Source organism: Atta colombica, unplaced genomic scaffold, assembly GCF_001594045.1.
Source record: "Atta colombica isolate Treedump-2 unplaced genomic scaffold, Acol1.0 scaffold83, whole genome shotgun sequence".
NCBI lineage: Eukaryota > Metazoa > Arthropoda > Insecta > Hymenoptera > Formicidae > Atta > Atta colombica.
In genome coordinates this window covers 1,658,207-1,681,871 of record NW_017259576.1, presented here as the reverse complement: position 1 = coordinate 1,681,871, position 23,665 = coordinate 1,658,207, and the positions used below count along the sequence as shown (strand labels likewise).

The 23,665-nt window shown below is 37.5% G+C and overlaps 3 protein-coding genes across 3 annotated transcripts in view; 1 reads left to right on the top strand and 2 right to left on the bottom strand.

The window, feature by feature from the left end:
- Window positions 1-209: 209 nt before the first annotated feature.
- LOC108692996 (CCR4-NOT transcription complex subunit 3) lies at window positions 210-5,634 on the bottom strand. Its single transcript, XM_018201617.1, has 9 exons — window positions 5,610-5,634; window positions 3,951-4,183; window positions 3,688-3,843; window positions 3,415-3,594; window positions 3,036-3,323; window positions 2,608-2,863; window positions 1,862-2,478; window positions 1,395-1,604; window positions 210-1,261 (listed from the first exon to the last, which is right to left on the bottom strand). Exons 1-9 carry the CDS (start codon window positions 5,632-5,634, stop codon window positions 1,163-1,165), a joined length of 2,064 nt encoding a protein of 687 aa, XP_018057106.1. The 3' UTR covers window positions 210-1,162.
- A 3,598-nt stretch (window positions 5,635-9,232) lies between these two features.
- On the top strand, window positions 9,233-15,977 carry LOC108692995. The gene is made up of 2 exons (XM_018201615.1): window positions 9,233-9,237; window positions 10,113-15,977. Exon 2 carries the CDS (start codon window positions 10,137-10,139, stop codon window positions 15,873-15,875), a length of 5,739 nt encoding a protein of 1,912 aa, XP_018057104.1. The 5' UTR covers window positions 9,233-9,237; window positions 10,113-10,136; the 3' UTR covers window positions 15,876-15,977.
- Window positions 15,978-18,085: 2,108 nt separating this feature from the next.
- Window positions 18,086-23,665, bottom strand: part of LOC108692841 (WD repeat-containing protein 66-like) — a 7,094-nt gene continuing 1,514 nt past the window's right edge. The window contains exons 6-20 of the mRNA XM_018201345.1: window positions 23,452-23,575; window positions 23,229-23,361; window positions 22,989-23,155; window positions 22,463-22,571; window positions 22,162-22,373; window positions 21,909-22,060; window positions 21,585-21,793; window positions 21,016-21,145; window positions 20,875-20,949; window positions 20,374-20,502; window positions 20,203-20,294; window positions 19,729-19,963; window positions 19,105-19,378; window positions 18,272-18,402; window positions 18,086-18,160 (exon numbers count right to left, since the gene is read on the bottom strand). Coding sequence (XP_018056834.1) covers window positions 18,086-18,160; window positions 18,272-18,402; window positions 19,105-19,378; window positions 19,729-19,963; window positions 20,203-20,294; window positions 20,374-20,502; window positions 20,875-20,949; window positions 21,016-21,145; window positions 21,585-21,793; window positions 21,909-22,060; window positions 22,162-22,373; window positions 22,463-22,571; window positions 22,989-23,155; window positions 23,229-23,361; window positions 23,452-23,575 — 2,247 coding nt within the window. The remainder of the gene's footprint in view (window positions 18,161-18,271; window positions 18,403-19,104; window positions 19,379-19,728; window positions 19,964-20,202; window positions 20,295-20,373; window positions 20,503-20,874; window positions 20,950-21,015; window positions 21,146-21,584; window positions 21,794-21,908; window positions 22,061-22,161; window positions 22,374-22,462; window positions 22,572-22,988; window positions 23,156-23,228; window positions 23,362-23,451; window positions 23,576-23,665) is intronic.

Below are 23,665 nucleotides of genomic sequence, written 5' to 3'. Positions count from 1 at the left end.
TGACGTACTTGATGTTTTATAATTATGTTTCATAGTATCAGCAATTTATTCAGATATTAATGCTTTTACGATACGTTAACATTATTGCGGTAATACTGAGTTTATAATAAATAAATTCGCACAGTATGACTCCTCTTTGCGATTCTCGATTAAACAGATATGCATATTGACAGCGATTAACGATCACTCGATGAATTAGTAAAGTTGATGAAATGCTTATAAAGTATAATAATCTGAGGAAATATTTATCTTGCAAAATCTGTAGCATGAAAAGCTTAGCCTATCACGCTACTGTTAACAATACGCGTACAATCTCAAACTTCGACGACGAGCCCCGGCCTTATCAATCGTTAGAACGCATATAAGTAACCTATTTCAAAAGCGGATTCTAATCACGATGGATGGAATGTTTTCCAAACATAGGTTGAGATGATGTGCTAGTGCGTCAACAAAAATCGAAACAACTTAGGTTTCATTCAAATGAGAAATAAAATATATTCCATAATATTATTATTCACTATTTCTACACATTCTGTACATTAATTCAATTTAAGGGTTTTATACCTCGATACACTTTATACAAAAAGGCTACTTATAATCTAACATTAAGACGTACCATAGCATGAGCGCCCTCCGCCAGACAGCAGACGGGCTGCACGCATGTTTGTACTGGTATTACAGAGTCAGTCGCCAGCAAGTATATCATCCTTTCTCTCTCTCTCTCTCTCTCTCTCTCACGCTCTCTTCTTTCATTCTTCCCGTTATCACACAGCATACTGAATCATTCCATGTGTTTCTGCAATGCTTCTTTCTTCAATTGTCTCTCCAATCTCCCTCTTTGCTTCCTTGGTATCATTTACAATAATTATTTCCCATACAATCTTTCTGCTTGTATCTTTTTTCATTCTTTTTTTTTTCATTTGATCTATCCTTCATCGAAAAAAAAGGATTAAGAAAGATTTTGTCATCGCAACATCGAAATATAATGAAATGCTTTCATTGCTTTCTATGCACAAATTTGTTCTTTTTATAAACTGATTTTTTTTCTCTTATGTTGGACTCTACCGATTTTATACCGAACAGAATTATCTTCTAAAGTTCAGATAACACAATACCGGTACAGAAACGGCGTATTTCGAAGACTCAACGAGCGACAGAACTGTTAGTTCAGATCTCTGTCCTCTAAGTACTTGTATTCAAAAGTAAATCCTTCTTTTTTCCTCTGCCCCCATTTTTCGTAGTCAAAATAGATGTACGTTCCCTGAAACGCAAGCAATTCTTATAGAACATCACTAAACATGTCTAACATATCTAAGATGTGCTATCAAATGATCAGCTTATTCCTCATCCTTTGACGATTCTTTTAAATTGCTCATTTTAGACGATACACTAACCTGCTCGTATTCCTCATTAATAATTTTCGGTTCCTCGTGCCTCTGGAACCACATCATATACTTAGTGTGAAACCTCCAACTTTGTTTCTTCAAAGCCTTTGCTGCTAAATACTGCCCCTTAGACCCCTCCATATAATAAAATATGAAGAATAAAGTTTCCGTAGAAAGGCGTTGGAAGAACTCCACAGTATCCGAATGAGGAAGCTGAACCTAAACAGCAGCACATGTGTGCATTAGTAGCGTCAATCCGTGTAGTTGTTCGCTACGCGGAGAGCGAATTAATGGCTGCATCCAGCAGAAAAAGTTTGCAACTCTTGTAAAATTCTTCAATATAATTGGTTTATACATTTAAATCCAATAAGGAACTAAAGCAAAACCAATCATATTAAAAATTTTTACAACAGATGCAAAGTTACTTTTTCTATTGAACGCAGCCACTGCTTTAGCATCGGACTAAAGAAATGTACCTGCTGATAATAAGGTGGCGTGGTGCATGTATTTCTCGGCAAATATGAACGTAATCTTTCCGAGTCAGACGGATGTGGCATATGATAGTAGGCGGCTTCCATCATTTGGAACTGCAACTGGTGCTCCTTCTGTAATGGTACAGGCCCCAAGGGCGCGACCCCAAGCAGCGGAGGAATGTGTGCTTCCGACGTGGCATTGTTGTTGCTACTGTTGCTCGTCTTGGCACTGTCAAAGATGTTTCTATTCGGCTCGGAAGGTGGTATCTCGAGACCTGCTCGGACAATTACTTGTTGGGCAATGGATTTTAAAGAGGACATGCTTCCATCAGGAAGCTTAGGGATGAGACCATTGGCAGTGGACGGTGCTGGCGAGCAGGAGTTTGCGGGCATCGGCGAGGATCTACTGCTGACCGACGACTGCGGCGACGAAGATGGCGGTATCGGTGTAGTCATTTCCGTTTCACTATTGTGATTCTGACTCTGTTGACTGTGCAGTACGTGCGTCGTCTGTGCCGGTGCCGGATTATTATTGTGCTGTTGCGCAATCGTTTGCGGCACATTCGACGTAACACTGGACGTAGATGATGATGATAAGATATTATTCTCACTGTTGTGAGCTACAAAAAAAAAAAAGATTTAATATTATGTATCGAGAAATGTAGTGAAACGTGTGAAAGTGCAAATTGATCTATCAGAACATTCCACATGAATTGTTAGTCGTGTAAGAAAAAAACGAAATGTCTTACTAGATGTTTTATTGGAGGTAGAATGGATGGCTTGCGAATTGCTGTGCGAGGCAGCTACGGTGGCGAAATTGCCGGCATTAGTCGTGGCAATGTGATTGCTCGTAGAACTAGGCGAGCTATGGCTAGGTGTCATGGGAATGGTTTTGCTTGGAGTGCTGCTCGATAACATGTTCGATTTTATGGTGGCAGTGCTTCCCGTGGTTGGAATGCTCGCTTGCGTATTCAGTAGCGGCCTGACTGCTGTTGGTTTCACAGGCTGAAATCAAAGACATTGAAAGCGATGCTCCATATATCCGTATCAAGTAGATCTCGACAAGGCTTATCGATCTGTACTTCTCAATTCTGTATGGCTTGATTCCTTCGAAAATGAGGTATCGATCCCCTTTTCGACTTTCTCGAATAAAAATGGAGAATGAAAGGACCCACACCTTGGTTTTCTTGTCATTATCTGTAGAACTATCGCTCGAATGGTTATGCATAGTGGAGCTCAACGACGGCGATGGTATAGGCGAAGTACAGGAATTAGTTGAGGTTGGCGTTCCTCCGGTTTCATTGCTGTTGTTACTATCTGTTGTTGCTGACGAGGGGATGCCAACTCCTGACAACTCAACTTCATCAAGGCCGATAATATCATCGTAAATATATTCGTTTTCCTCAAAATCGGGATCTTGCGAAGATTCGATATAATACTCAACATCGTCCTTTATCCTCTTTATCTGTTAAGAATTTCATAGAGAAATTAATAGAATTATCTAATATAATTTGTTATATGATCGCTTCATATTATGCCAATCTGAAAACGCTTACTGTATTGACTTCGACAGACATATTATCAAGCATACGTAATAATGTCTCCAATTTACGGATATGGTAGCGGTGTTTGTCGAGCTTTGCCTTCAATTCATCCACCCTATCTTGTTTATCTTTGTCTATCCTTTTCTTCTTTCCCGCTTGTAACGATTCTATTTCCGATTCAAATGTATCCATCTACATCAAAAGTAATGATAAACGTGTTATAACAACTTATATTCAATCATTATTAAAATTTATCCAAAACATCATCAATACGAAGACTGGTACCTGCAGATTGAGAGCGTCTATGGAATTGGCAAGCCAATTAGTAACCTCATCTTTCTCCTTCTGAGCTGGGTCTAATTTCTGAGCAGCGCCTAAACCTTCTTTAGAATAAGCTTTTGTTTTTGTCTCTCTTTCTACAACTTTAAATCTTTCCATTTGCTATAAAGCATAAAAACATTTACTATATAATTTACTTACAATTTATTTATTCTAATGTATTTTGCTCTAACTCGTTAGAAATACATGTTACATGCAAATATACTAACAGTCTCAATCAACTTCCGATAGTCCAGAAGCGTACTCTTATCCTTTATTTCACCCGACGCGATCCAGCTCTTAATTTGATCGCGTAACCTTTGAAGTTTCTTGATTTCCTTTTTGAGATCAGCCTCGTACTTTTCTTTCTGATTGCTGTTCGTGGCATTATGAACTTTTTGCCAAATATCTTCAAAGGTTTCCACACCTTCCGTTACTTTTTTAAGGCACCGATCTATTTCACCTGAAATGATATAAAATGAATTATTACATTGTTTTATATTTAGTTCCTTGATATAAACTGCTTAATTTCATTTAAAAATTATTTAAAATAGAACAGATTTTAATACAAAAAAATAACAAAATTATTTATCAGTTTTCTTCATTCCCAATACTTATTTTGATTTATAAATAAATTGTATAAATTATTTCCAAAGTTTAAACTAATTTGTTTTTTTGGCCAAAAGTGACAAATTGAAGTTTCACTTAATATTATAATTAATTTATTCTTCACATAAAATAAAAACTATAAATAATAATTCATATAAGTTTCACATTTATATTTACATCACAATTTAAAAAAAAAAAAAGATGATAACATATATTATAAATAGGATTGTTATGAGCAAAATCTTCATAGGCTTTCCAAGAGACATTTTAAGGATGTTATCAGGATCCTTTGATAAATTGTGATTGATGGACGAAGAAAAAAGAAAACAAAGACTAAGTTTCGTTATGTATTCACTACAAGTTCCATTTACTGACACAATTCAATACAAGCATTCTTATTTTTCTTGATTGAACATCAAGAAAGATAGATTGATATTCGTGTCGATTTGTGTCACCAAAAGCATCCTACAAGTACTGAAAATGTATAGTATATAATAACGTGAACTGTAGATTTTTAATAACTCGCAGTGAATAACTGAACGCAACCAAAGTATATATATATTCAACGATCACAAAAAATACAACAGAAAACAATTTTCATTCTTACATAATTATCTTGGAATAAAGAACATTCACATTTTACACCTAAAAACATAAATAACTTGTAGCAAGAAATCTGTTCTTTGTAATCGAACTAGTATGCACTGTACGTAAAAGAAACAAATATATGAAGTTTGGCGAAAGTCAAAGGAATAGGAAGTTTTAGTGCAATCCAGTGTAATGACAAAGGACAGGCTTAAGTATGGTGAAACAGATTTCAAGATACACAGCGTATGGCTCGCACTATTGTAGTTAATTAAAAAAATTGAAGTTTAAAATCTTTAAAGGTTATGCTGACAAAATAAAAAGCCGTCATGTTCTGCACGATGGAAGACCCATCGCGGTTGTAGGAGGTAAGTGAGACAAAGCGAAGTAGAGTCCATGAACCCGGGTCGTCCGCGTCATTGTAAGCCGTTATAGCCTATGACGCTGGATTGGCGCCTCGCGATATGTTGTATGCCGGGAATCGTGCCGTTCGTGATCGCGCCGAGTCGGCGGGGCGACTTGGCGCGATTCATAAAAGCGCCTTGATGGCTGAATCGCGGGAGACCGGCGACAAAGGGTGAAAGCGCGCGACGACCCGGACGGTTCGTCCAGTCCGATGCAGCGGCGACCGCGGCAAGAAACAGGAACGAGCGATATATCCAAATGTAAACACGCTGGTAACACTTTCTCCTCACCTTGCAACTTTCTTGTCGCAGCCATGGCTATGTGAACGTGTGATAAAATGGTTCATGCATAGTCTAGACGTATTTGGTGAGATACAAAGCAATTTATCGGAACAAATAGCTGTAGAACTATTATTCCCCGTGTGATATGGGAGCCTCGGCCACAAGATGGCTTCCGTTTTCAAATGACAACGTCCGACCGTCCGTGTGTCGCGCACAGGCACAGAGACCCTCCGCGATTCTGCCCCTAGAGATTTCCTAAGACGCGTAATCACGAGCCCGTTTAACGTCGTTCGCGTATGTGAGAAACCTCCTGTCGAGACGCCGGCGTGTCTTGCTTTTGCCACTCGTAAAAGAATCGCGAGAGAGGCGAGTAGCATCAACAAACGTGATATACACGAGATACGAAGAGCGAGATAACGTGATACGCGTCGACGCACTCGCACACATTCTATCCGTATATATACACTCTAGAGTATGTTCGTAAATGTGAAATATTGCATGACGTGTATTCTCGACTGATCTTGATTCTAGATGCAATCATGTAACTTCCCTATAATATCTCTGAAATTGACTGCATTCCAAATACAATAGAGCTGAATTTGGAAATATCATCCGAGTATCCCCATGTATCGTTTTAGGCCGGAATCAGACTACGCATTGAAAAATGAAATTGAAGATTGAAAGATTAAAGTTTGACCAATCAGAACAAAAGGAGCCAAAACTTCTTTGTTCTCATTGGTGAAATTTCAATCTTTAATCTCAATCTTCAATGCATAGTCTGATTCCGGCATTAAAATACCTTTAGAGTGCTTTTTTTTGTTAGCGATTGACGCTCGTTTTCAATTTCAAAATAGGTTACTTGATCAATTACGTGACTTATTTTGACGCCGAAAATGAACGTTGAGCGTCGGTATAAAAAGGCTTTAGGTTCTGCGCACAAATAGCAGAGAGTCGATGTATGTTCAAATAAAGTGAAAATTACAAAAGCGAATAAATTTATTAGATGTTGATCAATGAAATAATCAGTATTCTAGTAAATTCGCTCACTTTTATAATTTTCATTCACGATATCCAATGAGCGTATAGCTTTAGGGAACGTTTATATTGGCCGTAATGATATGCCATATGCTGTAATCTGTAAGAATTGACTAATCATAGTCGAGTATTCTCCTCCCATTTGACTGTAAGAATGGAATATTCAAAGGTGATTGGTCAATTTTTACAGATTATGACAGACGATTATGGCCAATATAAACACTTTCTAAGAATGAAAACATCGATAAATGTACATTGGATATTGCAACTAATTCTCGCGCTGGTTTGCAATTAGCATAAAGAATTAGGAATAAAAAATAAACGATTTCAACTTATTAGAAATCGGATACATCGGAATACACGATTTATGATAGGTTGAAATCGTTTATTCTTTATTCTTAATTTCTTATTCCTTCTTGTGCATAGAGCCTTATCTTTGGCCCTTATCCCTTATACAAGGATACACGGCATGATATAGGCTATGGTCCACTTGATGCTATAAATGCTTCGAAGGATTTCTTGATTGGTTAGTTAATAACATTCTTTCTTCCAATTAATCAATCAAAAGTTTCGAAACATGTAATGTTAAATGGACTGCATCTAAAAGCTGTATCGGAGACTATCGATTCTAAATCGTTGACGACGCTAACTCAAAAAATAAACTCGAATCTAAACGCAAGTTGGCCGATCCAATCAGTCAGCGCCTCGCTATGATTAACCTGTCGAGGATTAACAGTCAGAATCGACAGTTGGGTCGGTCTACAGAATCTGAGACGGTAGTGTGATGTGACTTTAAAAATAAGGGATATGTTCATATTATAACTACAAGGGTATGCTCGTGTGCACGTTTACGCCCACTGGCCAATCAGAATTGTTAACAAGCATACAGTCGATCACAGAAAGATGCAACATTTTTTTTTTCGATGGGTTTCAGAATGCAGTTGGTCAATTCTTTCTTCATCCGATGTCTCGGACCGATTTCTAGCATCGTGGATATATATACGGCTTTAGATCGGAATCAGAGTGTTGTAGATACAAAGACTGCGTTCAACGAACTCAACAGTTGAGTGAGTGCTCGCTGTTATTGGTGTGATTCTTTTAGAATTTCATTTTCATCAGCATTTTATTCAATTAGCATTTTAGATGTGAAAAAATACATCAATAGCAGCTAATTTAACTGTTGTTCCGCTGAATGCAGTCAATGGTTGCATTCAATGAGCTCTTTTATCTGATTGATCTATATTTTAGATTCTAATAAAATATGCCAATCAGAAAGAGCTCATTGAACGTTCAATAAGCTTTTTTATCTGATTGATTTATATTTTAGGATCTAATGGAATATGCCAATCAGACAAAAGAGTTCATTGAGCACTCAGTGAGTGGTCGTCGTTCTAAATGCACCCAATGCTTAATATCATATCTACGTATCCTACGTTCGATTCTGTCCACAAGCTATTCACAATAGCATTCAGCAGGTACAACAATGGCCATCGAAAGTTTAAACTGGATCAGAATATAAGGACCAATCAACTACAATCAAGTATTCCCCTGTCGAACAAGGAAACTGCTCGACAGTAGTTGTTTGGTTCTTACATTCTGATTTGATTTAAATCTTTGGTGGAAACTAGGCCACTGTCAAGTTGAGTAAGCGCTCACTGCTATTGATGTATTCTTCTAGATCTAAAATTCTGATTGGTTGAGCTAAAAGAATACATCAATAACAGCGAATGCTCATTTAACTATTAAATCCGCTAAGTACACTTAATGATTGTCCAATGAAAAATTTTAGGTACTAGTTGAGTGGCTAAAGTAGTTAAATAATACGTTTCTTTTTGCGGCCATACAAAATCCATCTGGACAACATTAGAGACGCGTTTATTGGCACATTTATAAACAGGGCTGTTCGCGCGCGAACAAAGTGCCGAAAGATATCAAGAGTTTCGTTGATCAGAGAATTTACATTCAACGGTTTTGAGTTTCGAGTCGTCGTCGCTGCCGGTTCGCTGATCGCTCGCCGGTCGTGTTTACCGGTCGCGTGTCATTTTTGGAATAAGGGATCAAGGGATGGGGGGTATCGCGGCACCACGTTGGATGTACGCGTGTGCGTCCGCGAGAGATGTCACCGTATCATCGTACGACGGCCCTGAGCACTGGTGACTGGAGTGAGCGGCATTCGCGTTCATTGTCATTCCGCGTCTGCATCTCGTTCTCTCTCTGTCGCTGCTCGTATACATATCCAAGTCTACGACGGACGTCACGTCATTGTCAGTAGCAGTCAGCAGTAATCTTGTGACCGTGGAATCAGTACCGCCCATTGGATTCGGGCTTAACCTCTGCACGCGGCTCTCAGCGACTCTCAGGGCGAGCTGCGGCACGGTCGCTATGACAAAGGGTGGCATCACTGGGAATGTGTTGGAAGCACGGACAGTGCGGCGCTCATTGATATGACGCCATTTTACTAACCTTTTCGTCGCGTACAACTACCAGTTTCTCCAAGTCGCTCGCGGTCGCCGAAACGTTTCGTACCGTGTGCCGCACACGGCTGATCTCATCGTCGTACAAACTACGCTCGGCCGCGACGGCCGACTCGCGTTCTGCGAAAGTAAGTAAGTTTCTCGGAAGTTCGCTTCGGTCGACTGTACGATCGTAAAAAACTCGCGCGCGCCTCGCTCTCTCATTCACCCGTTCTCTCCCGCGAGTCATCCTCGCGTACGGTGCACATTTCCATCGTCTTTGTTCACGCCACGCGTCGTCCAGCTTCCGCCAGAAATCATCACGAGGTTCGTGCGAACGAAGGAGAAAGTACGACAGAGCCAACTGCCGTTGATTGCGATGCAATCCATTGATCTCGTTCCGGGATCGGCGTGTCTTCCCCGGACGCCGCTTCTTCTTTTTTGCCGTTTCTTCGAAAAGTGACGGATCCCGTGCGAGTCTGAAATCACAGCGAGAGCCTCGTGTTTCTCCCGACGTGACATGTGACTGTGAATCCGAGTCCAAATTTTGTTTTTTCGCCTTTCCTTTACGCTAGCAAAGGTGTGAAATCCTCTGAGAATAGAATCGTGACGAGTGATCGTCGTCTACGTGACGAGTCATCAATGTGCATAGTGTGACGCAATAAGACTATCCTATTTTCATTGCCACTGAAATCGTTAGCGAAATGATGTATTGATGATATGTTTTTTTCTGTTGTATTGAAACATCGTCTGTGTTCTAGAAGATAATTTTTCTGAATATTTTATTGAATCTCTGATAATTTCGAATTTAACTTTACATCGCTGAAATTAATGAAATTTTTTTTAATTGTAAATAAACATACTTGGTGCACGTTTAGTTTTAAATCGTGATTATAGCTAATCGATTTTTAATGAATTTGTTATTTTAAATAATTTACATGAATCATTACATGTGTATTTTATATTTAGATATACACTATATGTGTATATACAGATACAATATATAATTATGTGTTTTAGGTAGATCGCTGTAACAGTTTGCACTATTATGGAAGATGAGGATGGAGAAAGTAAAATAGATATGTGGAATATTTTGGACAAGCAGCGACTCAATGATTCCACATTAGACAACCCATTGAAACATTCCATCGACGATGTATATACTGCTGTAATCGAAGAAGAGAAGCAGTTAATACGCTACAACTCGATCATAACGAATGATTCGCCAGGTAAAAATACCGTTGCGGGGCCAAATTTTATATTTAAGGGTTTTAAGAAGCGTATCTTGGCCGAGGCTCGAGAAGTTCCTACCGCTGTGTCAAAAAACAGTTCACCAGAGCTACGACAATTGAAGCATCTCAATGCAAGGACTGGCAAAGACAAGAAGGTGGAGAGGAAGCGGAAGCGTAAGATAACGGAATACGCTCAATATCTGGGTCTTCGACCGTCCTCGAAGTACAAGTGCTCCAAGTGTCACGCATGGTCTAGTTACGGTCCCAACTCGAGACAGAACTCGTGTGCTTGTAATCCTAGTATGACACCGATGCCCAGTACCTCCGAGTCGAGTGCCTCGGTGTCGCACGCGAGCAATTTTAAAATCACAAGGAAAGTCTATCTATGCTCGGCGTGTGGCACATATTTCGAAAATTGGAACTTGTTCTTACACATGAGGGATACACACAAGCGTCACATATGCCTCTACTGCCTGGGTATGTTCGGCCAGGCGGAGAGGCTATCGTATCATCTGATGAAGAAGCACAGTGTTCCAGAGATGGCGTTTTCCTCGGTAGAGGATTTCTATAACGCCTTTAAGGGTTCATGTTACCTTATCTGTTGCAGCTGTGAAAAGGTATTCTCGGAGACCGACGACTTCTTTAACCACTTTTGCTCTCCAGTATTGGAACAGGATCCAACTGTTACTGTTGCGTCAATGTGCACTATATGCAGACAAAGCGGAACACACGCGAGTACTTGTAATTTTACGCTGTCGTTGGATACGGATAAGGAAGTATGTAGCACGTCAACGCCACTGACAGTCGCCGATGCGACGTATACGGACAATTCATCGCCGATGGTTCCTCCATCGGAAATAGTTACAAATCTCGGGGGTAAGGGACTGCCAAGAAAAGCGATAAAATACAATAGGAGAAAGCGTGAAAGAGACGGTATGCAAAATTCTCGCCAACAAAAATCAAGTACACTAATGAAAAAGCTCAGTGCGAAAGTTCAGTGTAACGAAACTCAACTCGATTGCGATCTCGATATCCAAAGAGAAATTGCAAATAACTTACCCCGAGACACAGTTACCGAGACGATAATGGAAGTGTCCAGGTACACGGGCGGCAATTCATCTGATGAAAATGATGAGAATGATGAGCAGGCAGTGAATAAAGATGTGCACAACAATCGTGATAGAGGGTCGGGAGGAAAATCGCCGATTCAAAATTGTCAGCTTGATTTCAGTGAACCTTACGATAGCGTAACCGAGACTATTATGGAAGTATCACGCTACACAGGTGAAGAAGTTAAGAATGAGAAAGAAGATGTAACGTGTACAAACACATGTGCGTCACATACCTTTGAAAAAGTGAATACTGAAGATGAGGGAATATGTGACAAAAGCGATGTTGATCCGACACGCTCGGCCAGTTCGAGAACACCTAGTCCAGTACAATTTGATACCGAGGAAATTACGACAGCAGATACAAAAGCGAACACTATGTGCGAGACTAAATATAACAGTCCACAGGATACACGAAGTTGTAGTCCCTTCAGTCGATCATTATTTAGTCCACAACACGAATCGCACATATCGGATCCGCAGTCTAAAGAGATAGAAAGTTTCGAGGATAATGAAAAGAAGGTGAAGAAACCTGTTGCGACAAATGCCACTGAATCTCAAGCCTCGGTCTCGTTTAACGCCGTTGCTTCTTCCGATAGGAGTTTGGTTATTAAGATTTGCAACAGGAACTCGCAATTCAGCGTCGCAACAACTACCGTTACGAATAGGGAATCTGAGGAAAACAACAACGCCGAAGAGTCGACATCGAAGGAGAGAATGCCGAATGGTTCGGAAACTGGAAGGGACATCATTGATAATGATCAAGCAAACGAGCTGGATGATAGTGATTCTGACAGCGATAAATTAGCGGTAGTAGACAGCAATCCCGAAGAAGACGAGGAAGCGGAAGATGGCGAAGAAGGCGAAGCTGATGAAACTGAAGAAAGGCACAATGAAACGGAAGACAAGGGTCAAAGGAATCAAGAGGAAAATGACAAAGTTAAAACTGGGACATATACTGATGAATTATTCTCTGTCACGGAAACGATGCCGATTAGCAACACCAGTGAAACATCCGTCAACAACGCAGTTGTGAGTGTTGGAAACGAGCACACGAAAAGTCATACGATCGACAACGGTGGTATCGTGTTAGCCGGCGAGGATGTTCCATGTATTGACTTGAACGTCGAGGGCACTCTGGACAGTATGGAGTTGGAGGACTTGTTGAAACGTTGTATAGAGGCAGCCAGTCCTATCTGCGTGTACTGCAATCACGCACGGTACATCGCGGTCAATGGCAGACAACTGGGCCTGCATATGCTGGCGGAGCACAAGTTTCAACCACAGCATCCTGCGATAATCATACACGCGGAGCAATTTACTGCACGGGTGAAGAGGTCCCTCGAGGAGCTTGAGTCCCGTTACTTCAATTTAGATACGTATAACAGCGCAGACGGCACATATAATGTGCCGAACATATTGATATACGAATGTTTTCATTGTAGATTTCATTCGACAGTGCACAAGGAGCTTTATTTGCATAATCGAAAGATGCATCAGAAGACCATATTGATTTGCATAATGTGCAAATCGACATTCTATAGTTATAGCGAGTTAGTGTGCCACTTATGTCCTGGAATTTATTCGCCGAATGTTAATCTACGATATCGATGTTGCCTCTGCTCTGTAGCGAATCTGCCGTCGGCATTCCGACTTATGGTTCACGTGCGCAAACGTCACCATGCTTGCGATGTCTGTCTGGAGTCTACAGGCAATCAGCAACGTCTTTCGAATCACGTATGGAAGCACAAGCTACATCATTTGTGTTACAGATGCGGCATCGCGTACCGTAATAAACCGGATATCACGAAACATCTATTTTGGAAACACGGTACGGAGAGCGTTCTGTGTCGAAAATGCCTGCAGAAGAAATGGCCGCACATATATCATTTCTGTATACCGCCTACAGCGTTCGTTTGCGAGGAATGCGGCTTAAGTTTTGGACGCGCAGTAGCGCTCAAGGTGCATAAAAGGCTGCATTCTGGCGATTCACCATACGGTTGTGACGAGTGCGAACAGCGTTTCATATCACGAAAGCTCCTAGCTAAGCATCAAGCGGCTCACAGGGAACCTGAACCTGAGGATGTTCATGTGACGGATGTAGTTAACACTTCATTAACGGACAAGGATGAAAAATCGGATAGGAACACATCCGTAACTATAACCGATGGAGACTTGACGACGGGAGTCGAGACTACATCGAAGAACATTAAAGAGGCTGTGAAAAAAGTAGTCGATGTTTACGATCTACCGCCGCTCAATCTATCATCCGAAAGTGATACTGATAGCGAGGAGGAGAAACCAGCTTCCACGGAAAAACCACCAGAGAAAGAAAATATTGATGAAGATGCAGCAAAGAAGAATGAAGCTACTGAAACAATCGCTGCCGATGACGATGACAGTGCTGTGTTGAACAATGATATAGTTGAAGTGGAACGGAATGAGGAGGAGAAAAAACACGAAGCGCGTATTATGGATGGCATTTGGGACAATTTTAAAACGTATGCTGCCAGTTTGGACGTAGAGGAATCCGCCAAGAATGTCGCGTTGAAAGAGAGCGTACCTGAGACTGATGCGGCGTATTTGAGGAGTATCGTTTTTTCTGATCATGATTATTGTGTAGTAAATTGGTCCGACAAAGAAAAGAATGAAGATCAAGTTACTTCTAAGGACAATGACATGAAAGCGAACGATACCAAATCTGAAAGAAGTCCGTCACCCGGTACTCCGAGTCGTAATACTGGAGGCGACAGTGACGCGAACAAACGGAAGGTAAAGACTCCTAAGAAGAAGAAGCGGAGTGGCAGCACATCGTCCACGAGCGACTCTTCGAGCGATACCGACTCGAGCAGTTGCTCATGTGGCACCAACTGTAGCTGTAGCAGCTCTTCGTCTGGCAGTTCCTCCAGTTCTAGCAGCAGTTCCGATTCCGACAGCTCCGCGTCCGAGAGCTCGCCCAGAAAGCAATCCAGCAATCGTAAAGATCGGAATAAAAAGGAAAGGGAAGCTACGCGGGAGAACAAGTCGCAGTCCGTTGAGCCGGAGAGCAAGCCGGAGGACAAACTGGAAGACAAGTCGGAGATTGCAATAGAGAATGGTCCTGTGGTCCCTCTCGAGATAACGAGCGAGCCTTCTCCAGCGAAGCTTCTCTTGCGAGAATCTGATTTGGAAACTGAGGAAACCGAAACAGATGAGGATTTCTATGACGAGTACCCGCAGTTGCTCGCTAATAAGTTGATGGCGGAGAAGCGCAATCAGTTGCTGCTACTAGCTACTGTAGCACCAGCATCGACGCCGATCTCGACGCCAACCTCGACACCAACCTCGACATTGATGCCGGTGATGGACCAATCATCGATGCCACTGAATAATGGCGTTCTAGTCGCGGAAACGACACCAGATCCGATTACAATGACTATCGAGAATCAACAACTGCAACAACAGCAGCAGCAAAAGAAGAAAACGAAAACGAAGAAACGACGAAAAGGTGAGAGGGGCGGTAAGCGTAACGCGATTACAGCCACTGTGGAATCAATCAAACTGAACATTCCCAAGGCACTTTACCAGAAGAATCCGGGATTCGTTGCATCGTCGCAGTCAACGCTGGTATTGCATCCTAATAGTAGATCCTCGACGCCGAACCTATTGCCACCTGCAACGTGCAACGATTTCTACAGCGGCAATGCTACGAGCATTGCGATAGAAATGCAACAACAACAGCAGCAAGCATCGACTACCGCTGTCATTGGTGTACCGAATCAAAATGTCAGTGGCAACAGTGGCACGGAGATGGAGAACAAGAGAGTTTCGAAGAGGAAACGCGTGCCGAAGCGTTTTTACGGTGACTCGAGCGACGACGAACCACAAGAAAAACAGTCATTCAATCGGTGGCGGAAAATCGAGACAACCACTTCCACAATCGCCACTACTATTCCAGCTTTCACACCGCTGCCGCCCATGACGACGATGACGTCGACGAATCCGAAACCGCTAGTATCGAGATTGTCCTTGAGCGGAAAGACTATACAGACATATAGTAACAGGTCCGCTCAGGTGGAGCAGGCAGTGAGTCAGCAAACGGCTCTACCCGAGGCATCGCCAATCGTCGCAGCGACATCCGCCACCGAGTCCGAAGGTCCCGCGGAGAGTAGCAGCGATAGCAGCGAATCTGAGTCGGAGAATATCGTAAATCAATCGAAGATCAACCAATCAACGATACCACCTGTTAGCGCACCGACGACGGAGCGACCCGGCAAGATCTATTGTTACTGTCAATGTCCGTATGATGAGGTATCAGAGATGATAGCCTGTGATGGTGAAGACTGTCGCATCGAGTGGTTTCATTTTGAATGTGTTGGTATAATGGTACCGCCCAAAGGCAGATGGTACTGCCCAGACTGCAGAAAGAAACACGGTATTGTGCAAAATGATGAGTACTGCGATTGATAGTTGCCACGCGAGATATTAATGACAACGGCATGTTATTACCAAATTTGAGCGATCGTTGCTTTTTAGGCGTAATACTAGAATTTTCCTTCTTTCTTTTTCACGAGCGTATGAAAAGAAAAAAAATTGCTACACTGTTCCATGTTGATATTTTTCTTAAGCCAATACACAGAGTGTTTGTATATATACTATGTAAATACGTCTTAGAATTATAAGAATGAAATGAGGTTTTTTGTGTACATTTCTTTGTACTTCTTTTAACAGCGTTATGTATAAATACATAGCATTGGTAGATAGAATAAGTAGATAAGTAGATAATATCACCGACAAGGTATCATTATCAACAAAATTTTTTTTTTCCTATATCTGAATTAGCGTATAACAATATTAATTGATGATTTTTTTTTTATTATTATACAGATGCTTCATATAAATAAGCATATATTTACAGCAACAATATATTGCTGAAAATTACATTTTTTCCAACTATTATTTACATGGATGAACGCGGATGAAAATACGATATCGTAATAAACATTATCAGATGTCTATATAATAATAAAATTAATAATAAAGGATATTAGACTGCATATGATTACACAACTAAATAACAAGTCTTATCAATCTGAGATAGATTATTTATTAATTAATGCTTAAATAATATTTCAATATGAAATATATGTGTGAAATATATGTGTGAAATATATATGTGTGCGTGCGTGCGTGCGTGCGTGTGTGTATGTGTGTGTGTGTGTGTGTGTGTGTGTGTGTGTGTGTGTGTATTATTTCAGCGAGCAGAACTAGATATATATTTAAAAAATCTAAAAAACGAAAGGGCTGAGAGCTAACGTTAATTATTTTTTGCGCAAATTCTTTTATAATAATATATTATTAAATCATAACAAATTAACACCATCAGACATTTTAACCTCTATCGGATCATTATTTATGATAACATTAACTGTGAATTTTTAAATTCGTTGAAATATACATACTAAGTGATAAAGTTAAAAAATTGATCAGAATTCTGATTGAATTGAATCAGAATTCTTGCAATTATTTTTTCTACGATGATGCTATCAGTTTTAATTCGTGCTGAGTTTCTTGTATTGTTCACAATGTGTCTATGTATGCTCAGAAACACTACATAGATATATATTAATATTATTTAGGCACTGACATTCAGATTGATAAGTCTGAATCTTCTCGTTATTTAGTTGAATAAAATTAATATGATAGCTAATAAGAATCCTGCACATTTCTATAAGTCGGTGTTTAATGGTACCTTGTTGATGATAGTATAGGTAACGATGCGAAATCGTGAGCCTAATAATGTGGCAGGGTTGCGTCTCACGAATCTTAGGATCTTCACTTGAATCGCCTGATTGCAATTCGACTCGAGATTAGTATTTCTGGCAGTATCTGTATCAGTCTTTTTAATTTTTCTAAAACCGCGGGTACGGAAATTATGTTTCTTTTTTTATTGATATCAAACTAACTCTAAATTTTTTAATGGCTATACGCTAAGCGTCATTGATTTCTTTAATGATGACGGTGCGATGTGAATATTGTTGTATAGCGCTTCCTTAAAGCAATGTACCTCTCGGAAGGCGAATCTTGCTTCTAGTCTATCGTATAGGTATTGTCTTGGAATAAAATCTTATTCTTTCAGAAGTCAAAACATCTCTTCCACTGACAATTCTACCACGTAAAAAAAGCCGGTCTATGATAATTGTCTGTGGTTGTATTAATTTTATTGTATGGATTTACAAATATCGGTGAATAGTAGATAGACGTTTTTGGCTATAAACTTGATTAATAATAACGATGCGCAATCGCAAGTACTGTAATATTAGAAATAATGATGAATTATAAAATGTTTATTGAAAATTTTGCTAAACAGTATTACAGCAAGTACGAGGAAAGGAATCTACATCATGCTCTTTTACATTATTCCTCGAGTTTCGTGTGCTGTTTAAATATTTTTATGCGAACCGAAGAAGCAAACGACAAACAAATGCCGGCGACGATTCTACCAGCGTTTTCTTCTAGCGCCTCTCTTAATTTTAATTTTAAAAGAAGAAAATAGTCGCGCGCGCAATTTTTGTCTTTGGTTTATCAATCTCTTTTTAACGAACCTTGTCACAGCGGTACATAGCTGTAAAAAATTTCCTCTTAGAATACTTCAAGTAATCGTCGTGCTGATTTTTTCAATTGTCAGCCATAGTTTCCTCCAGCGATTCAACACCCACGATGTCCATGGTAAAATCTTTGTAAGATATCCTCTGTATCATAACGTAATAATACATTACTCTCGGGAAGCCTAATTACTAGTTTATCTTATTTATGGCCTATTTGCATAGTGTTTTTAAACATATTAGGAGCAAGATAGTTACCGCCGGAAGGAAATGGAAATTGAAGGATACAGATTTTTGAGACAAACTTCGTTGAGTCTCAACCATTTCCTCTTTGGGAAACATGAGTGTCTTGAGATATGTATATGCTTCTTCCAAAGTCAACAGTTCACCTATGACAAATAACAATATAAATAACAATATAAGTAATAAGAAATATTGAACTATGATTAAGATATTTTGAAAGTAGTGCAAGTTCAATTTCAGTTTTATTTTACATACACACATGTACATTATTTGTCCAAATTTTTATAATGTCTCTGTTTTGTTTATTTGAAATAATTTGTTGCATTTACTAATGTGCATTTAATTTAAAATATAAATAGAAGCAGAGTTAATAAAATACTAAAAAAGGAGATAATAGTATCTATTTTATTAAGTTATGCCTTTTTTAGATTAGAATTTGATAGTTATATACTTTTGGCAAACTCAATAAAGCAATCAAGTAATTTTCTAAAGTTAATGATAGATTTATTAGGCTCACTCTTAAATATAAATCTGTGAAAATAATTCAACTTTCTTTGTGTTATAAATTTTTGTAACACAAAGTTTGCAAATGTGAACAACAATGTTTTGCAAAATTTGAATTATTCTGATTAATATTTATTTTCTTAAAGGATATGAATCTAAATTCATTTTTTAATGCGAATTACATTTTGGTTTCTTTCTGAAATTAATTAATTCCTTTTAATAAATATAAATTAAATATAAATATAAATTAAATATGTAATAGTTTTATTTATTTTACAGATTTTAATATCGGTTCCAAAGAGTTAATGATATGTCATAATAATAGTAAATTCGCATTAATTCACCAATAGGTTTATCTTCTTCCAGTAAAGTTTTCGATACCGTTCCTCCTAATAAAATATCCACAAGCTGCTCTCGCGTTAAAGTAAGATTTTTCATACTGTCGGAATCTTCTTCGATGAACGTATGAAAAGCTTCCTTTATGTGACGCATGTAAATCGCAAACACCGGTCGGTGATTCACATACAGTCGTACGAATTCTTCAAAAGTGATCTCTTGTAAAAGTTTATCGGTTTCAACATAACGTTTGTAGTATACTTCTGTCATAATATTCTCTATCTTCAAAACAGATATTTTGTCTTAGTAAATCTTAACACGAAAAGATATTCGCATATCTTAAAGCAAATGAATCTTTTATTATATATAATTTTTGTGCAATTAATGAACACAAAAACAATTGTTTTACTTATTGCTTACTTTGACATAAACAATTTTATATTTGAAAATTTTTAATTTGTGACAGAAGAAAGATGTTTAGTATAAAAAATGTAAAAAATTACTTCAATCATAAAAGTAATTTAAAAAGTAAAAAAAGATATTTTCGGAGTTTGTTAAAGAGATCGACATTTAAAATTAAAATTTTGACTTATGAAACATTGTATATGTATACATATATTGCTTTGTGATACTTCTTTGTTGGTCGGAAAATATCCAATAGCTCGCATAAGATTTGGAATTTGCTCGACAACTACAGTGTCGGAGATGATTCTAGCAGCGGTCGTATTCTCGCCTTGATGTAATATCTGCGCATAATAGAACAGATCCTTCATCTCATTTGCTAACCATCCTTTTTTCCCACCTTTGATGAGACAATAAAATGGCGATAGTCCTTTTCCGCCTAATCGTGCCATTATATCAACAGATCTGAAAAATTGTTTTTTTTTAATGATAAAATTCGCTATATTAAAGTCATTAAACGATGATGTCAGAATTAAGAAATTTAGCTTTATACACAATCAAAGTAAATAAATTTTTCGTTCGCATATTCATTTAATAGAACGAGCTGTATAATAACCAGTGATTTTTTTTAGTATTAGAAAAAATGTATGTGAATTTTTACATAAAATTTTTACATAAAATTTAATACAGTTGAAACAACTAACTTCAGTTTGATTTTCCACATTAACACACATGGATCGTTGTAACCTGCGGTAAAAAGTATTTTTTTATTGTGGTTGACAGAGATACCTATTATCTGTAAATAAAAATGGATCATAATACTCTATCGTGTATGCCAGTTGTTAACATAAATGTGTATATATAAAATATCTAACTTTTTGAGAGTGGCCCATTGTACTGACAATCTTGTATGGATTACCATCAAAAGGCATTAACTGAAGACCAATTTCTTTATCGGTCGCAAATACCACATAGCCATTGTCAACAACTTTATCAGTTAAGATCTAACGACATTGTAGTGATTTTTAATATAGTAATTGATTAATTACAAAGGGAAAGGGGGGGGGGGTATTTTTCTGATAAATAAATCAAGAGAAAGAGAAAGTTTGAATTAAATATAAATTCTAGAAATAAATTCTTTGTTCTTTACAATATACTTTATATCGTGTTATAAAATATTTGACGGATATTTCTGAAGAAAAAAAAACACAGTTTAATTACCTGCTTATATTAATATGATTAAAATTTAATCATGTCTATTAAAATATCTTTTCAATGTTTCTACTATAATTTACATTTTCTATTTATAGTTATATAAACAGTTAAATAAACAGTTATATCTTATATATTTCTTGTGTTACTTGAATATATTTTACTGGCGTTGTAAACGTGGGTCCTAAATAAGTACCGTGAATTGCCTTGGTAGCATCACTGAAGATCTTATATTTGTACTGCAATTGTGAATTAAAATATTACTGTTTTGCTGACATGATCTAGAAGAATCGCAGGATTATTACTTCAGAATTTGAGATCATAAGAAATTTTTCATTGTCGGATACAGGGTACCACGCGAGGCAAAGAGGAACGGCACTTTGTTCGATCTGATCGATACGCAAGATTTTAAGTCCTGGCACTGGATATGGTCCGCTGTAATATAATTATAAAATTATCCTTTCTAAAAGAAAAATTATTACCTTTTTCAAATATTTATAATTATTTAACTAGAGAATCTAAATCACTACGTTAATCGCGATTCAAGATTGTAATAATACATTGGTCTTTTTTTTTATAATATAATGATAAAATAATAATTTTTATAAATTTTGGAGATACAAACATCTCTGATTCAAATTCAGAAAATCATAAAAGTCAAATGTTATTAAAATCGTCTTTCTTTTATCATGACTCTGAAATAAATATTTGTTTTATTATCTTACATAATATCGCATCCATATTATTCTACACGTTTATAATTCTATTATATCAATCTCATTCACAACATTATTTTTAATGACATTTACGCATATAAATATTTCAATCAAATCGCTTAAACTATTTTCCACAAATAACACAATGGAACGTTTACCTGTGCGCGAGATCATATTCGACGAGCTCTCGATCCTCTCCCAAAGAGAAAAACCGTGGTGCATCGGAATCGGACGCGGCCGGGCCGAAAAGTATATCTCTGATAGGTAAATAATGCGAGTGATATTTTCCGATCAAATTCCACATATTGTATTTTGAAGTGATGGTCGTATCATTTCTCTTAAATACTACTACAGTCAACGCGTTATCCTACAAATAAAATTTTTATTTATCTTTAGAGTCGATTAATTAATTTAATTGATAATATTATTGCCACAATGTGCAATATTATTCGCGCATTATCATGGAATGCGGGATTTCTTACTGCATAAGCCATGTATTCGGCACACCGTGTGAAAATAATTTTATTAATGGCTGTCGAAGAATGCTTATATGGTATTTCATCTATAGGATCTAAGGTGATATGATGTAGAATCCAAAGCGCTCCGTTCTTTAAACCACACACTAACATATCGCCTAAAAAATAATAAACATTCTTTTCGTGAATTTCCTTTTCTTCCTTTACGATAATAAAGAGACATTGAAGATTCATTAGTATACATCATTTATGTATATACATCTTGGCGAGAATTTCAGAGCCGTAACGGACTTCAAGGTCTCGTGACTTTGCGGACAGGTGACATAAATAATGTTTTCCTCAATCTTTTCTTTTTCGAGAATCGGTCGATAGTTTGGAAGAGGTGGCGTGCTCTTTGATGTTATCAGAATGCGTTTTTCATAATTATATAAATGTATGGTTCCCTGAGCGTCGCCCACAATCATATAATTGCTATCATTGAAACATTACTATTGTTATTAAATTATTATACTATATTTATTTCAACAGAATCTTGCTAAGCTAATTTGAAATTTTTTCACCTTTTTGGGTAACTATCCATACTGGTCACGATTACAACCGGATGACGAAATACAAAGTAACATTTCTGCTTTGGAATTTCCATTAATGCTATTATTCCCGTAGAAGAGCCTAAAGCGAATGCAGATAAAAAAAGAATGTGATGATATATCGAGTAATGTGTTTTATACATATATTGATGTTATATAATTCATATAATACAAGAGTTTCTTACACACAAGAAAATTTTGGACATCAAATGGAGAACATCGTAGAGTAGTATATGTTGATACAACATTCAATGTTTTTTTGGTAGTCTTGACGGCCTTATTATTGTTGTTATTTTGTGAAATGTATTCTGTATTTACAGTTAGTTTTGAAATCATCTCCATTCTTTTGCTATGTCTCCCTTAAAATTCATTTATAATTTTTCAAACTACATAAACAATAATGATAATCTATATCAGATTTCTGAATTTTTTAAAACTTTTAAATAAACTTCGATACATAAGAATTTTTTTCAGGGGATTCTTTTAAAATAAAGCTTACTTTTAGATATATCGGTGCTAATAAATATCGGAGCTAACAAATTAGATTGAAGATCGAAGCTTAGCCATCGAATGGAATCAAGATCGCAACTTTCACACCAATACAAAAGTCTCAATTGATAATCATAGAAAGTGACACGACCATTTGAATTTCCCGTAACAAGCATACTTCAAAATTAAATTACATTAAGAATACTATCACTAAATTTACTAAAGTGATTTTAGCTTTAAATTCATATACCCTTCGTTATCAATAATAACAGTAATACTGCTTTTCTGTAAGTTAAAAGTCTTTCTATGTTTTTTCTTCTTATTAATATCATCAGAAGCGTGTTTGTCTTTGCAGGAAACATTGTCCCATACTAAAATATAGCCTAAAATAATAGTAATATAACAAAAATATTATTTAATAAGTAATTAAGTTATTAATAAACTATTAATATATATATAAATATAGATGATACCATTTGTACTTGCTGTAAATACTTGTTGTATTTTTGGAACGTAGCATGATGTATTAAAGACACCAATATGTTGAACAACTTTTGTCATAACTTTGGGACAATCATAACTCAAAGCGTGACCATTCTTATTTATGAAATTAAGAAGAAACACGTTATATTATTTTATTTTATAAAGTTTCTTATGTCTGATCATACTTTATGGTTTTCATTTTTA